Source organism: Mytilus californianus, unplaced genomic scaffold, assembly GCF_021869535.1.
Source record: "Mytilus californianus isolate M0D057914Y unplaced genomic scaffold, xbMytCali1.0.p SCAF_1, whole genome shotgun sequence".
Classification (NCBI taxonomy): Eukaryota; Metazoa; Mollusca; class Bivalvia; order Mytilida; family Mytilidae; genus Mytilus; species Mytilus californianus.
In genome coordinates, this window is record NW_026262581.1 from 76,942,354 (window position 1) to 76,957,772 (window position 15,419).

The window sequence follows — 15,419 nt, forward strand, 5'->3', positions numbered from 1 at the left end:
ATTAACATTTGTCTAATGCATTATAATGACGTGAATCAATGAACTTTACATTTAATTTCGATCTATACAATGAATTTAGTGGTAACTAATAGAATTCTTCTTTATTCGAAATTAATTCTTCACAAAGCAAACTTTTCAGTGAAATTCTTTTATTGGGCCTCTTTTTAGGGATGATATCGATGGAATGGGTGCTAGGTAGCTTGCAGTCGATACTGTTTCACGCAATTAGCGGTCGATAGTTCCGCCTATACCTGAAGCTGGTGATTACAACGTATTCAATAGTGCCAAGAGAGAGGAATATATTTCATTTAATTTTACGAAACAAATATGAACAATCAAACAATTTATTTTTATTGGATTTCTTTAACATTTTCCGTTTTGTGTTTCCTTTCTAAAGGTGAGTTTTTGTTTTAATTCATTAAAGCTACTCTTTCAATATTTAAGTATAAAATGTTATAATCATAACTATTGTTAACTGTGCAATAAACCTCGGCATCGACATGATTATAATATACCTTTGGTAAAATTCTCCATTGATAAATTAAGCAATTGTTTTGAAACCCCAGTCCCAACCGCCTCAGGCAAAGCTGAATTTATGTGGATTTGGCTATTCTCTGTAGGTCCCCTTTAGTAATTTAACATCTAAAGTAATAAAGTTTTTATACATCCTTGGCTTTCATTTTTGTTTTGTTTTAGCGTTCCTGCTGAGGAGCGGTTCGGACGCACCACATTTTTTATGTGCTATTTCCATTTACAAGAACATCATACTTGCCAAACGAAAACGTTATCAAGCAATATTGCACACTAACTTAAGGTCACTTCAACGTACAGGGAATGTAACGTTTATTACTGGTTTTCATATAAAATGTCAAAAGATGAAATGACTGCATGATAATTAGTTTACAGGTTGTCTGCCTCAGCAGATTAAGTACCAATAACTAGGATGCTTTATTTGACACGGTATCATATAGTATTGTTATAAATGTACTTGTAGCTTGGTTTTTATTTTTCTGTAATACTGATTTTTGCGGCTGATCGTCCAGTGGCAATTATTTCATGCATATTCAGGACGAAATTATAGTAACAATTAATAGAACATGTATTTTTCTGCAAGATGTGGCGGTACGAATGACGGGTCGTAAATTTGGACTTCAAATGGAAAACAATTGTGAACAGAAATTTTGCCTTGATTTGTTCCAACTACGGTTCCCCCAAAGGGTTTAACATTACATTCGCTGTTTAAAGTGCAAGACAGCGTGGCACACTCTTTCTCTAATTTTCATACTTTTTTCACATGTCTCGATCGGTGTGAGAAAAATATTATTTCATGCATATTCAGGACGAGAAATTATTAACAATTAATATATAGAACATGTATTTTTCTCCTCTCTAGAGAAAACTTTGTTCTCGGAAAATGATTGGTCGAAAGTTCAATTATGACGTCAAATTTTCTTGATTTCTTCTGAATTTCCTATTGTGACGTCATGAAAAAAGATGACTATGCCTCATGACGTCACATATAAAGAATACTACTTTCTGAAAATCTTTGAAGAGGAAGGATAAACTTGTTGAGATATCGACTTAAAATCATTAGAGAAACAGATTCCACCACTTTATCTCGTGTATTATGATATTTCTCCACTCTCGACAGTTACATCTAAATTTTTTAAAAAGCTCGGCAAGCCTCGCGTTTTAAAATTTAACCGTCCCGAGTGGAGAAATATCGTAACACACTTGATGCAGTGGTGGAATCTATATTTCTCCAAGGCTTCGGATTTACCGTCCCAATTGTGACCGAACATGGCTGCGAATTTATACACCCTGCACAGCCAAACAGACTCCCCACATTGGCAAAAGGTTTTACTGCTAGTCGAAAGAAGACCATGGTGACCATATTTATATACCAAAGTAACCCTTGTGGTACTGATATTATTAAGTAATTTGCTATTTTCTTAACTGATTTTTATCGCATGTTCATGATTGTATCTTACCTTATTTGTTTGAAGATATGGTACTAAAAAATTAGCTTAATAATAATAATAATAAAAAGAAGAAGAAAAAGAATAACAACTTCCTTTATTTCAACAGAATAGCATATTAATTCCAAAGACTAGTTTACAATAAGGTCCTCATTATACATATATTACAACATAAAGTATAAATTCAATGATAAAAATTCTGATACAAATGTAAACTTTTATACTGTTATTATAATTGAACAAATCATTCTTCGATACTTTTATATGTTTTTTGTAAAGATTCAATTGCGTTACATTGTTTGAAATATGTAGACACAATGTTCCATAAAATACTTCAAGATATCAACAAGAAACGTTTATAGTATTCAGTTCAAGATTTTGAACAAAAAGAATACTACCAGTACTTTCTCTGGTTGTTCTAGACTGAATAACCTGATGCACATGTCTAAATACATTGAGTTATTCCGGAGTCGTTTGGGGAAGTACTTTTTAAAAACTAGAATTACTTTTCTATATATAAAATAATCTGGAATGGGCATTCATCGCAGCTCTCCAAAAAGTATGGTTAACCACCACACGTTAATGTATTTACAATTTTTCAAGATTGGGGATAATTTCAATTAAGCTAGACATATGACACATGACCTTTAGATAATGCCGTATATTGACCGTTAGATATCTTTTGTGTTTATTGAGTTTTATTTTGTTGTTACATTGACTCCTTATATTAATATTGAATTTAAGCCTTCACAAAAATTGTTATCTTTTACCCGATTGACTGCGAGGAATAAATTCTTCAATTGTTTGAGATTTGTACTAATTAAACATCAGTCGATGGCCGTTTGTACATTTGTATACATGGGGTAATCAGCTGCACTTGGATCCATATTGATCAAGAAACATCCCCAGTTTATGTTAATGGTGATTTTAATTTAAACTAAGATGAACATTCCAGTTTAATTTAAATTCAGAAAACAGTCTCGAACTGTGTTATTTGTACAACAGAACTATTATAATGAAAACAAGGAATAATATACATTAAAATAAAGTATTGTCTTATAGGATATCGTCTAACTATTGCTTCCTATAGTCAAGAAAAAAAAACCCGGATATAACCTATAGTAAATCGGGGAAAACTAGAGTGTTTAAAACAAAAACGAAAAAAATATTGTGTTCCGCAAGAACACCTGTCCAGATAAATACGCCAAAACCATGGTCTTTCAATGTACTAGTACTTTTTCATAACTGCTTGAAAAAAGTAATGAATCTAAAGGTTGGTCAATTAAATTGAGCTTTCCATTCGTATTTCATTTTTTTGATAATAAATGCATTCATTTCATAAAACAAAGCTTCTGCATCACTCAAATACTACTTTAAATTGTGCTTTTTGTATAATTGTCTAGTCATTGGATTCCGACAGAAAGTAATATGCATTTAAAGTGCAAACAATCTGTGACCCGATATTGGAATAAAAGTTAATTTACAAATGCTGTAAACTGTTTAACTCTGGTTTGAATTAAACTTTAATCACTGGGAATTACAAAATCTGTAAACCTTTTACCTCTGGTTTGAATTAAACTTTACTCACTGGGAATTACAAAAGCAGTAAACCTTTTACCTCTGCTTTGAATTAAACTTTATTCATTGGGAATTACAAAAGCTGTAAACTTTTTACCTCTGGTTTGAATTAAACTTTAATCACTGGGAATTACAAAAGCTGTAAACTTTTTACCTCTGGTTTGAATTAAACTTTACTCACTGGGAATTACAAAAGCTGTACACTTTTTACCTCTGGTTTGAATTAAACTTTACTCACTGGGAATTACAAAAGCTGTACACTTTTTACCTCTGGTTTGAATTAAACTTTACTCACTGGGAATTACAAAGGCTGTAAACTTTTTACCTCTGGTTTGAATTAAACTTTAATCACTAGGAATTACAAAACTGGTACACTTTTTACCTCTGGTTTGAATTAAACTTACTCACTTGGAATTACAAAAGCTGTAATTTTTTTACCTCTGGTTTGAATTAAACTTTACTCACTGGGAATTTCAAAAGCTGTACACTTTTTACCTCTGGTTTGAATTAAACTTTTTGAACTTGAAGCATTTAACATAATTATTACTTTAGTCTCCCTTAATCATAGATAAGTAATTCTAAATAATTATTAAATATACCAAAAGTAATACTCCGATATTTTTATTAATCAATTGAAATGGTACGACTTAATGGATTAAGAAAAAAACTCACAAACAACTAAAGGCATTTTTTTTTCTACACTATAAAAAGTATTTGAAAACTGCATGAAAATTAAATTTAATAATTTTTATATTATATGATAATCTGGCGCAATACCCTACAGGGTAGTCGTCATTAACCCAAAATTAGATTAGATTAATTTTTACATATAGTCGTCGCTTCATTTTTTCGAAAACAATATCATACATTCAGTTAAAAGAGTAGATTTCCTTTTGGTTTTACGAGTGGTCCATCCATTTGCAATATTAAATTTAAAAAAAGAATGCTTAAAAAGTAGATATTGCAATGTAATTTTGCAGCAAGCAATGAAAGAAAAATTAATAATACACATTAAATGAGATCGATTATAAAATCCATTTGCACTTTATTAAAACTTTTGAAAAAATTTAAACAAACCTGCAAAATGAACAAATTACGGCAAGCGAGAACTAAATACAAATTCCAACAGTTGAGGATAAAATTATAATTAAAATCATATTTTTTATTTGCAATTATTTGCTATAAATTGGAATTTATATTTGTTAAATGGTACTATATTTAGGCTCCTATTCACTGCCATATCATACAAGTCACGTAGGATTTTAGAGTTTCACATGGAATTTAATGACTGAAAATGTCTACCCTTTTTTTAAGCTGACATGACCCTTGCAATGTTTGATATATTGAGACGAACTTTTTTATTTTTGTTTGTTTTGTTTTGTTTATTTGTTTGATTATTTTTTCCTTTTTTTTATACTTTGTACATCTTTTTTATCATTTGAATTCCGCTACATTAGGTTTTGCAGGATGGGAAAGTTTTTGAACACATAAAGCTAAAAAATCCAGGACAAAATTAATTAAATAGTAGATCCTCTTTAACTAGTTTTGTGGTTATCCAATTACGTACAGAGAAAGACGCAAACTTTATTCGGGCCATCAAAACAGACAACAAAAAGAGAGGAAGTCCCAAATAAGAATTTTCACAGTTACTGGGAGGAACAAAATCATTATCTGCCGAAAAAAAAATATCAGTCAATTATAGGTCACATTGACATTGATTGATTATGACATTAAATGAGACTTATCCCCGACTTTGTACCATGAGTAACATGACGTATGCCACTAATTGAGCAGGATCTGCTTCAGGGGCAGCTGAGATCATCCCCAGTTTCTAATGTGGTTCGTGTTGCTCAGCCTAAAGTTTTCATTGAAATGTTTTGTGGAATTGTTTTTTTTTTCGTTTTTTTACATGACGTTGTCCGTTTTTATTCGACTTATTAATTATCAATGTCCACTTGGTATCTTCCGCACAATTGTTCACCATTTGTTTCTGTCTCATTGACGTTTACTACAAATTAAATTTTTATTCATAAGAGTTCTACTAATAGTACACTGAGGTTTTATGCCGGTTCTATTTTCATTTGTGTTCTGCACAATCTTTTTTTTCTACAGGTTGCAAGTTTTTAATCGGATATATAATCGTTTAAAATGGATATCTTTATTTGAGTGAAACATTGTACCAAGTACCATGTCAAGAATTGTTTAGTTTTTAGTATTGACTTCAATATCAGAACAATAAAAAAGCCAATGATCATTCATGTACATCCTACTATTGCAAAACATATCAATAAAAGATATGATGATTTTAATCATTCTGAAATCATGGTTTTATATTTTTCTTTTTGTTATAATTTTTTTTTCAAACATTTAATGCTGCCTTGTATATAAACAAAATGGACAACTAAGCATTATTAAGATTTTTTCTTCCATTTCATGATACACATATGTTTGGACCGTACAGTTTAAAATGTTTGACGCAGAAAAAATTTAGTGCTGACATAACTAAATTGCCATATTTTTCATTTAATGATGGGAATTGCCTGTTTTTCTTTGACTAGTTTGTGATTTTTGATGGTCTCCATGGTGTTTCTGTCTCTTTTAAACATATATACATACAATTCATCATCGATTTCGTTTAAAGTTTATTGTAGCTTAAAACTTTACGTTGAATTTCATAGATATTTCATACTACATAAATATTACTGGTTTTATTGTAAATATAATAAAACAAATTATTTCTACTCAATATTTGCATAATAAAACCACATTGATTGGTGTCGCAAAGTAACCATATGGACATTTGTATAATGATATATTTCAGTGGAAAATTAAAGTCAAATTATTTCTTTATGAAAAATAAAAAAATATAAAAACTTGATATTTTCCCAGTTATTAAACTTACTACAAAAAAGTATCTTGTATGCTGACGATGCTCCCGTCACAATTCTTGTATGTTGACGATGCTCCCGTCTCGTATCTTGTATGTTGACGATGCTCCCGTCACGTATCTTGTATGTTGACGATGCTCCCGTCACGTATCTTGTATGTTGACGATGCTCCCGTCACATCTTCATTTATATGTATAAAGCTGTTCATGTTGAGATTATGTTAATATAATAATAATATACCAAGTTAAAAAAAAAGATTATTATTAAATTTTGAGATAGAACCAAAGTTCATACACTGTTGTTTAACGTGGTTCGTGTTACCCAATCCTTGTTTTAATTTATGTCTTTAATTTTTTTTCTCATTGGTCTTTGTGGTTGAGCTGAAAAATTATGGTTTAAAATTTGTATACGAACACTGATTGTAAACACAAAATTTGTATATTAATCTGTCCTTTTTCTTGAGCTCGTACTCTACTGATACGTGCCTTATCTAAATGTTTGATAACATAAAATTTCAAACATCAAGTGGGTTACTTACGGGAATGCTCATGATAGACCTGCAAAAGAACCTTTGACACTGTCGACCACCATATACTTTGTAAAAATTTAACATCTTTAGGGGTTATAGATGTAAAATGGTTCGAGTCATACTTATCTGAAAGGAAACAGCTTGTTAATGTTAATGGGACCGAATCTAAACTCCTTAATATCACATTAGGAGTCCCACAAGGAAGTATTCTAGGACCCTTGTTATTTTATACTATGTTAATAATAGGTCCATCAGTATCCAATATAATTGTAAACTCTTGCTATACGCCGATGACAGCACCATAATGTTTTCACATAAAGATCCCGATGTTATATAACCAAAGCTAGGAAATGAATCGGAGTCTAGTAGTGACTGGCTTGTTGACAATAAACTTCCTTTACATTTAGGCAAACAGAATGTATCAACTCTGGGCCGAAACAAAAACTAAAACAAGTAACAAATTTTGAGGTAAAATGTAAAAATCATGTAATAAAGTCGAAACCTCAACTTAAATATTTAGGCCTACAAATTGACCAACATTTATCCGGAGAGAGTATAGTTGACTCCATCATTAAAAGAGTAAATTTTAGACTAAAATTTATGTACTGTTAGTCAAATTGCCTGCCCACAGAAACCCGAAAGACGGTAACAGCAGCTCTTATTCAATATCACTCTGATTATTCCTGCTCCTCCTTGTATGCCGGTGTATCACAAAAAATAAAGAATAATCTTCAAATTGCCGAAAACAAAACAACTACTCGATTCATTAACAAAAGGTCAAAGAACAGGCGTTGGCAAACCAGAACTACCCAGCCTCGGTTTTCTGAACATCGAAAACAGAGTTGAACAATTGCGATTGGGACATGTGCACAAAATCTACAAAGGCAAATGCCAAGAATATCTGAAAGACAATTTTTGTAAAGTCAATTAACACCATAGATACAACACAAGATCCAGCCATTAAAAACTTTGTTGTTCCAAAAAATCTAATTAAGAACCAAAGGGATAGATTCCTTATCTTTCTTTTTCAATGCAATCAAGGACTGGAACACTCTTCCTAGTTCTTTAAAGTCAATTGAAGAACCTGGCGTTTAAAAAAATTAAAACCAGGTTTAGATTATACCTTAGAAATAGTTGAAGTGCGAATTAATTAATATTTAAATAACATCTTAAGGAGAGAATAAGCTAAATGTGTGTCATTTGCTCGTTGTTAAAAGGGTATTTACATTAAAGGGATTCCATTGGCCAATCCTTGGAAAGACGTCAAGTTTTTATGGCGGCTTTGCATAATTTTAGCTAACATTTTTATCTCTCATATTTGTTACCACACTTGTAAATATTTGATATCATTCCTAAACGAAATTTACCTTCTAATGGCAGTCTGAATGAGGATATAGTACAATCATAAGGAATTGATGTGAATACAACCAAATTAATTTATTGTTTTGAATGTGATCAAATATACAATTGACTTTCTATAGGTTTGTTGTAATAGTCTCTGAATGTTGTATTTTCCACTTTGCATAATTTTAGCTAATATTTTTATCTCTCATATTTGTTACCACACTTGTAAATATTTGATATCATTCCTAAACGAAATTTACCTTTTACCATTACATAATTTAGGTTCAACCATATAATATTACGTGCATATCGTGTATAAAAATTACAGCTACTTTGAATCTCAAGAACTTGCGTCCACTTCAGCTATTGTCTTGAGATTAGATTACGATAATTATCAGAAATCTTGCTCAAAAGGATGTATTAAGTCTATTTTGTATTCTCCTCTTTTTGACAAATTATATTGCTCATTTATTGAGCCTGTAATTCCTCTAATAACCGAGCAGCATTACTTAAGAGTTGACACCAATCAGTACGAAACAGGTACTCATGCCGTAGGCTAAATAAAATTCGTTATAGATGAACGCCCTATGCTTATACAAGTGTAAGAATCTATTAGACGAAAAACGTTCTTTGCCATCACCAAAACGGAACTTCACCGGTATATGACCATACTGGTTATATAATATGCTAATAGTCTCAAGCGTTTTTCTTTTTTTTTATAAAAGAAAATTATTTGTTCAGCTCAAAAGTAAAGCATTTCAAATGAAATTTCAAGTTAGTACAAATAAACGACCATAACACACGTTTACTTTCTACAAGCAGCAATTAGAATGGATAAATTGTCAATATTTCATTTCTGTTATTTGCAGTATCAGTATGTTGTGCAACGGTGTAAATCATATTTGATTGCAATCAAAATAGAAGAATTGCATTAATTATGACACCACGCACTTTTATCGATTGATTGAAACAATTTATATGACATTTGAAAACTCGTTATTCTTCAATTAAAGATAAAATTTAGATGGACACAATTCACAATTGAATGTCGCAATTTGAAATAAAGTTTTGCATTTTTCACCAAAGCATAAATAATATTTTCTGAAACAAAATGTACTGAAGGATTTTTACTTGTTTTTAGTGTAGAAGTAGTAAAGAAAAAAGCACATTAATATATTGCCTGACAATTGACAAGGAAGTCGAAACAACAGTATACGTTTCCTATTGAATATGAATTATTTTCATTTCGTATGGTTAGCAACTGAGAAAGGGTCTTTTGCTGTTTTTATGTTTCATTGGCCTTGCTATGACTAATGTCTGATTTGATTAAACTGGTTTTGCTTTGGCCTGGGTCTGGATGTATTAGTTTGAGCTAAAGCCTGGTCTCAATGGTCATTAAGATGAACAATTTGTTATAATACTACACCATAGAAAAAAGTTTTCTTTACCCAACCCCCTCCCCACTCTCACCGTACCCAAATCTATCTTAAAACAGCAGACGAAAAGCACATACACACTAAATGCATATATGGAATGATTATATCATTTACACCTCATATGTAGTTTTCATTAGGTTTCTTTTTTTTTTATTGTAGAAGCACTCATGATCTTACTTTAGCGGATAACTGGGGCATGTTTATCGAACCGCCATTTAGGTGTCTTAAAGTTGTCTTAGGATGGTCTAAACTTTATAAATACAACCGCCGCCTATATATGTTTATTTAGGGAGAAGTATAAATATTTTTTATTCATAGAAATAACCCGCTAAGGGACTTTAATAATCAACTGAACTATTTAGGTGACATTGATAATATACGCAAGTAAAGATTATCACTTATTTAATGTGTTCTTTCACTTGTTCAAAAGTTATTACAATAACAGTTATATATATATTAAAAAAAAGTTAAAATTTTAAAGAGTAATTACTTAAAAGAGGTTAAAACACACACAAAAAAAAAGATCCAGAAAAAAGGGTGCCATTCCCCAAGTAACTGTGATCCGTAATGAAATAATTTACGTACTCCGTATTTGTATAAAAGATACATGAGATTTGCCTTTGAACTCTTTAAAGTATAAAACCGTGACACTTCGAATTAAACTCACTCAACAATATATATTTAGTTGTCACTATTTACAAATAAGTTGTTTAATTCTTATTTAGAATATAGCAAAGTGCTCTCGACCAATGAAATTATAGGATTTGATGCCTCTTAATTGTAAAGAATGAATGTAAATCATGTTCTTAGTAAAGGATTATCCTATTATGTGGGTCTATTTACAGTTCAAAACAAAGAGTTTCTATAAATGAGTTACAACTGCCCCGAAGCACATTTATCCGATTGAAAGGATTTACCACACAGTGATTGAAACTGACTAGAAGTTGAATTGTGAAACAAACAAAAAACTCAAAATAAGTTGAAGTTTACTGTGCAGTAAAATTGGCACCGTGAATGTTATTATGAAAATACTAATAACTTCAAATTACTAAATAATTAAACAATATCAAAGCATTTTCAAAAAAATAAAAAAAAATACCTCAATCTTTAGCTTTCCAAAACTTTGATCACTGGATCAGCGGTTTGGAAGAATAGTTTTTTCCAATATTCCGATGAAAAAAAAAACAAGAATTTAATTTAAGTCTTGAACATATTAAAAAACTTTTATAAAAGGCATTTTATTTGAACATTTCCCTGACATAATGAAATAGTATTTGATGTGAAAACCGGACCAAAATATTGGCTGTTAAATAAAATTTAGTTGTAACTCAAATGTATCAATTGATTTAAACTAAATTAAAAAAAAGGATAATTCCTCACTAAAATATTACATGATTTACATTCATACTCACAATCAGGAAACATATACAATTTCTACATTTTCTTTGTTCTGTTGTGAACTAATCCATAAATGAATGCCCAAAAAGGAGTCATGCATTAATTATAAACATTGCACTGACAATGCAACTAATTCTTAAATACAACAAATTAAGAGATCGTTTGAGCCTTGAGCACTTTACAATATTCTAAGTTTGTAAGAGAATGATAATCCATTACTTCATGATAAGTACTCGCTAACGCTCGTACTTAATCATGAAGAAAGGGATTATCATTCTCTTACATATACATAAAACGTATTTACATTTTTTTGTGTTTCTGTTTTTGTATCATAAAGTTTAAATGTACAATTATTTAATAAATATTATTTATCATCTTTATAATAATACTAATGATAATTCTAATTTTGAATCTAAAAATTTTTACTACTGGTGAAAATCGATGCATTTTCATCTTTAATTTTTATATCCCATTTTGCTTTCCTCAAACACTTAGCACAGCGGTAAGGACATCCTAGCTAATATAGTCCTGAGATAGACTTGATGTGCATGCTGAGACATGTCGTAAGTCGGTTCAAACATTATTCTAATTTATTTCCAAGATATGTCTTAGGACAAATCCTAGGATAGCTTCGATAAACAGACCCCAGGTCTTTTTTAATTTAATTTTTTTTTTAATTTCTGTTTTGTTGTATTTTGCTTTGGGTTCATAGGGACGATTGGTGTTTTCCAAGGTTGAAAAAAAGTATATTCTTTGGCCTGAATCAAATGACAAAAAGGATTTTAAATGCACACTCTAAATGATTTGAGTTTTACGACTTTCTTGATCAAAACCTGTTTAATTCCATAAAAAAATAATTACTTGTGAGGAAAAAATGTCTAGATAAGTTAATTTGAAATCACATGAAGTGAACATTCGTCCCCGGTAGAGTTAAATGCACAAAAGTCTTATTTAATGAAAAATACTGTAATTATGCTGTCTTTTACCGCCAGGGTTGAGATAGAAAGGGACATATATTTGATGAATATTTCTTTTTAGGTTTGTTATTTATCATTTTGTGTTTATTGATTTAAGGTAAACTTAGTAATCAAATGACTATTGCATTTATGCAGGAACTCGGGGGAAATGCCTATTAAAAGATCAAGATTCGACAAAAGCTTTAAATTTCTTTTGCATGAAAATTGAAATTAAATAAGAATGCAATTAAAAACAGCCTCATCGCCTACTTAAACCGTTCGATTGTTTTTTTGTTGTTGTCAAAAACATAACTACAACACATATGGTTGTTCAAAAGATCATGAAGATGACGTTCGGAGAGCGCATGCTTATTTGTACGTGTACTGTGTGTACTTTATGATATCATGTACAGATCTCTTTCATCTTAGGGGTATCTAATTTTGAAAGTATAAAATCAGATTCTGACATAAACCTTAAAAACAATATTCTGACATAAACCTGATAAGTTTTGACATAAACCTTGAAAACAATATTCTGACATAAACCTGATAAGTTTTGAAATAAACCTTGAAAACAATATTCTGACATAAACCTGATAAGTTTTGACATAAACCTTGAAAACAGTATTCTGACATAAACCTGATAAGTTTTGAAATAAACCTTGAAAACAATATTCTGACATAAACCTGATAAATTTTGACATAAACCTTGAAAACACTATTCTGACATAAACCTGATAAGTTTTGACATAAACATGTAAGTTCTGACATATACCTGATAAGTTCTGACATATACCTGATAAGTTTTGACGTAAACCTTGAAAACTATATTCTAGCATAAACCTGATAAGTTTTGGCATAACCATGTATGTTCTGACATATACCTAATAAGTTCTGACATATACCTAATAAGTTCTGACATAAACTTGATAAGTACTGACATAAACCTGATAAGTTCTGACATAAGTTCTAAATATAAATAAAGACATTTAACATGAATTAAGATTGTGACATAAACCTTATAAGTTTTAACATAAACATTAAAAACAATATTCTCACATAAATGTGATAAGTCCTGAAATAAACCTGATTAGTTTCGACATAAACAAGTAAGTTCTGACATATACCTGATTAGTTTTGAAATAAACCTTGAAAACAATATTCTGACATAAACCTGGTAAGTTTTGACATAAACATGTAAGTTCTGACATATACTTGATAAGTACTAACATAAACATGGTAAGTACTTACATAAACATGGTAAGTACTAACATAAACATGGTAAGTACTAACATAAACATGGTAAGTTCTGACATATACCTGATAAGTACTAACATAAACATGGTAAGTACTAACATAAACATGGTAAGTACTAACATAAACATGTAAGTTCTGACATATACCTGATAAGTACTAACATAAACATGGTAAGTACTAACATAAACATGGTAAGTACTAACATAAACATGGTAAGTTTTGACATTAGTTCTAAAAATGAAAAAAAGACATTTACCTTATGTTTTCTAACGTTTGGAAATTTTGCTTATCCAATCTATGAGTCCTGATTGTTCTTGATGAAGAAACACGTATTGTATGTCATGTAAAATAGTAACATCATGTACATTTCCCGCTCTTGCAAACGTTTTGTCTCATTTTGAGAATAATTTTATCATTTTTTCTATTAACAGGAGAAGTGCTTAAAAAACCTGTTGGAGTAAGGTAAGAAAGACTCGTTCATTATATAATTATCTATAAACAATTTTTGTGATGCACGATGGGTAAGTTTGCCATTTTGACTTAGAATATATCAAGGATAAGGAGATTCAAAATGTCAGGGAAATACGTTAAAGACGTTAAATCTGATGCTCCGTTTATGGAGAGTGGCAAACTATCAATCAACAACGCTTTAAATAGTTCCGTATGTATCTTGTTCAAAAGCAACATTCTGCCTCTTTTTCTAGCAGTAATCTAATTTTTAAGTTCTTAAGATCGTTATTTTTAGCTTTATGCCTAAATGAATAGCAGTGCTGTATTTCAATAGATTTCTGTTAATTTTTTCTTTAACACAAATGCAGTTGTGCTGGCAATGCAGATATTCTAATATAAAAATAATGATGTGTGGTATGATTGCCAATGAGACACAAATGAGTTCAAATGATATAAGATTCTTCGTGTCCAATTCCGCCATTTTTAACATGATTTGTGAAAAAATTTTAAAGTTGAGAATCGCCACTTCACCACTGTAAAAATTTCGGTCGTTATTGTTTATTAAGCTGTCATTCATTTCTTTAAAAAGTTGATTTGGTTATCTTTTCTATCACGTTTTGTCATGCCGGGGCGCTTTATTTCTATCCATACCATACGGTATGGGTTTTGTACTTTGCTTGCAGCTGCTACTCAGACTTTATAAAACGTCACCAGTAACTTAGCAGAAAGTTGATGAACCAAGGCTATGTCAAAGAACGTCTCTTCCTTTTTTCTAAATGGGTTCATCGGAAGATACCAAGACCTTGTTGATAAATATTCCGTATCAACTTCACAAATAATACTATAGATTCTAGGTACTGACGTTGTTTATCATCTTAATTACGTGTTATAGTGTTCTTTTATTTGTCTTTGTAAATTATTAACCTTTACTGTTTATTGCCTTTTTGGTGATATACTTTTGGCGTAGCCCGGTATCAATACATCCCGTCATTGTGTTATTGTGCTATGGTCATTTTTTGTATTCTTGTCTTTCATTTTTGCTTATGCACTAGTACTTTGTCTATAGGGTGTCTATATGCCATTTTGTTTTTCTTTGTTGAAAAAGTTATTTGTGTTTTTATAGTGAGACTATATATTAGTCTTAGAGATACATAATTCCTTTTATTACTTGTTATTGGCTTTGAACTAGCTGTCAGTAACTGCGAGTACTCTCAGATCTGTACTTTGGGTCTATGATTTTTAGAGATTATGCCACGTCCGGTCTGTTTTTTGTTGGATGTTTTTCTTCTTTGTATCGATCTGATGAGTTAATATAAAAATGAGCCATTTTCAAGTGATTTTTTTATAGTTTGTTCTTATGTTGTGCTGTAACACCACTGTCCTAGGTTAGGGGAGGGTTGAGAGCTCACAAACATGTTAAATTCCTCCACATTCTGTATGTGCCTGCCCATGTCAAGAGGCTGTAGTTTAGTGGTTGTCGTTTTTCATGTCTGTCATATTTGTTTTTCGTAAGTTGTTTTGTAATAAATTAGGCGGTTTGTTTTCTCAATTGAATTGTTTCATATTTTGCATGTCGGGGTCTTTTATAGCCGACTATACGGTAT

General features: G+C 30.7%; 1 protein-coding gene across 1 annotated transcript in view; it reads left to right on the top strand.

Moving 5' to 3' along the window:
• Nucleotides 1-290: 290 nt before the first annotated feature.
• LOC127724253 (uncharacterized) overlaps nucleotides 291-15,419 on the top strand; it is a 75,264-nt gene continuing 60,135 nt past the window's right edge. The window contains exons 1-2 of the mRNA XM_052231191.1: nucleotides 291-397; nucleotides 13,797-13,827. Coding sequence (XP_052087151.1) covers nucleotides 328-397; nucleotides 13,797-13,827 — 101 coding nt within the window. The 5' untranslated portion in view covers nucleotides 291-327. The remainder of the gene's footprint in view (nucleotides 398-13,796; nucleotides 13,828-15,419) is intronic.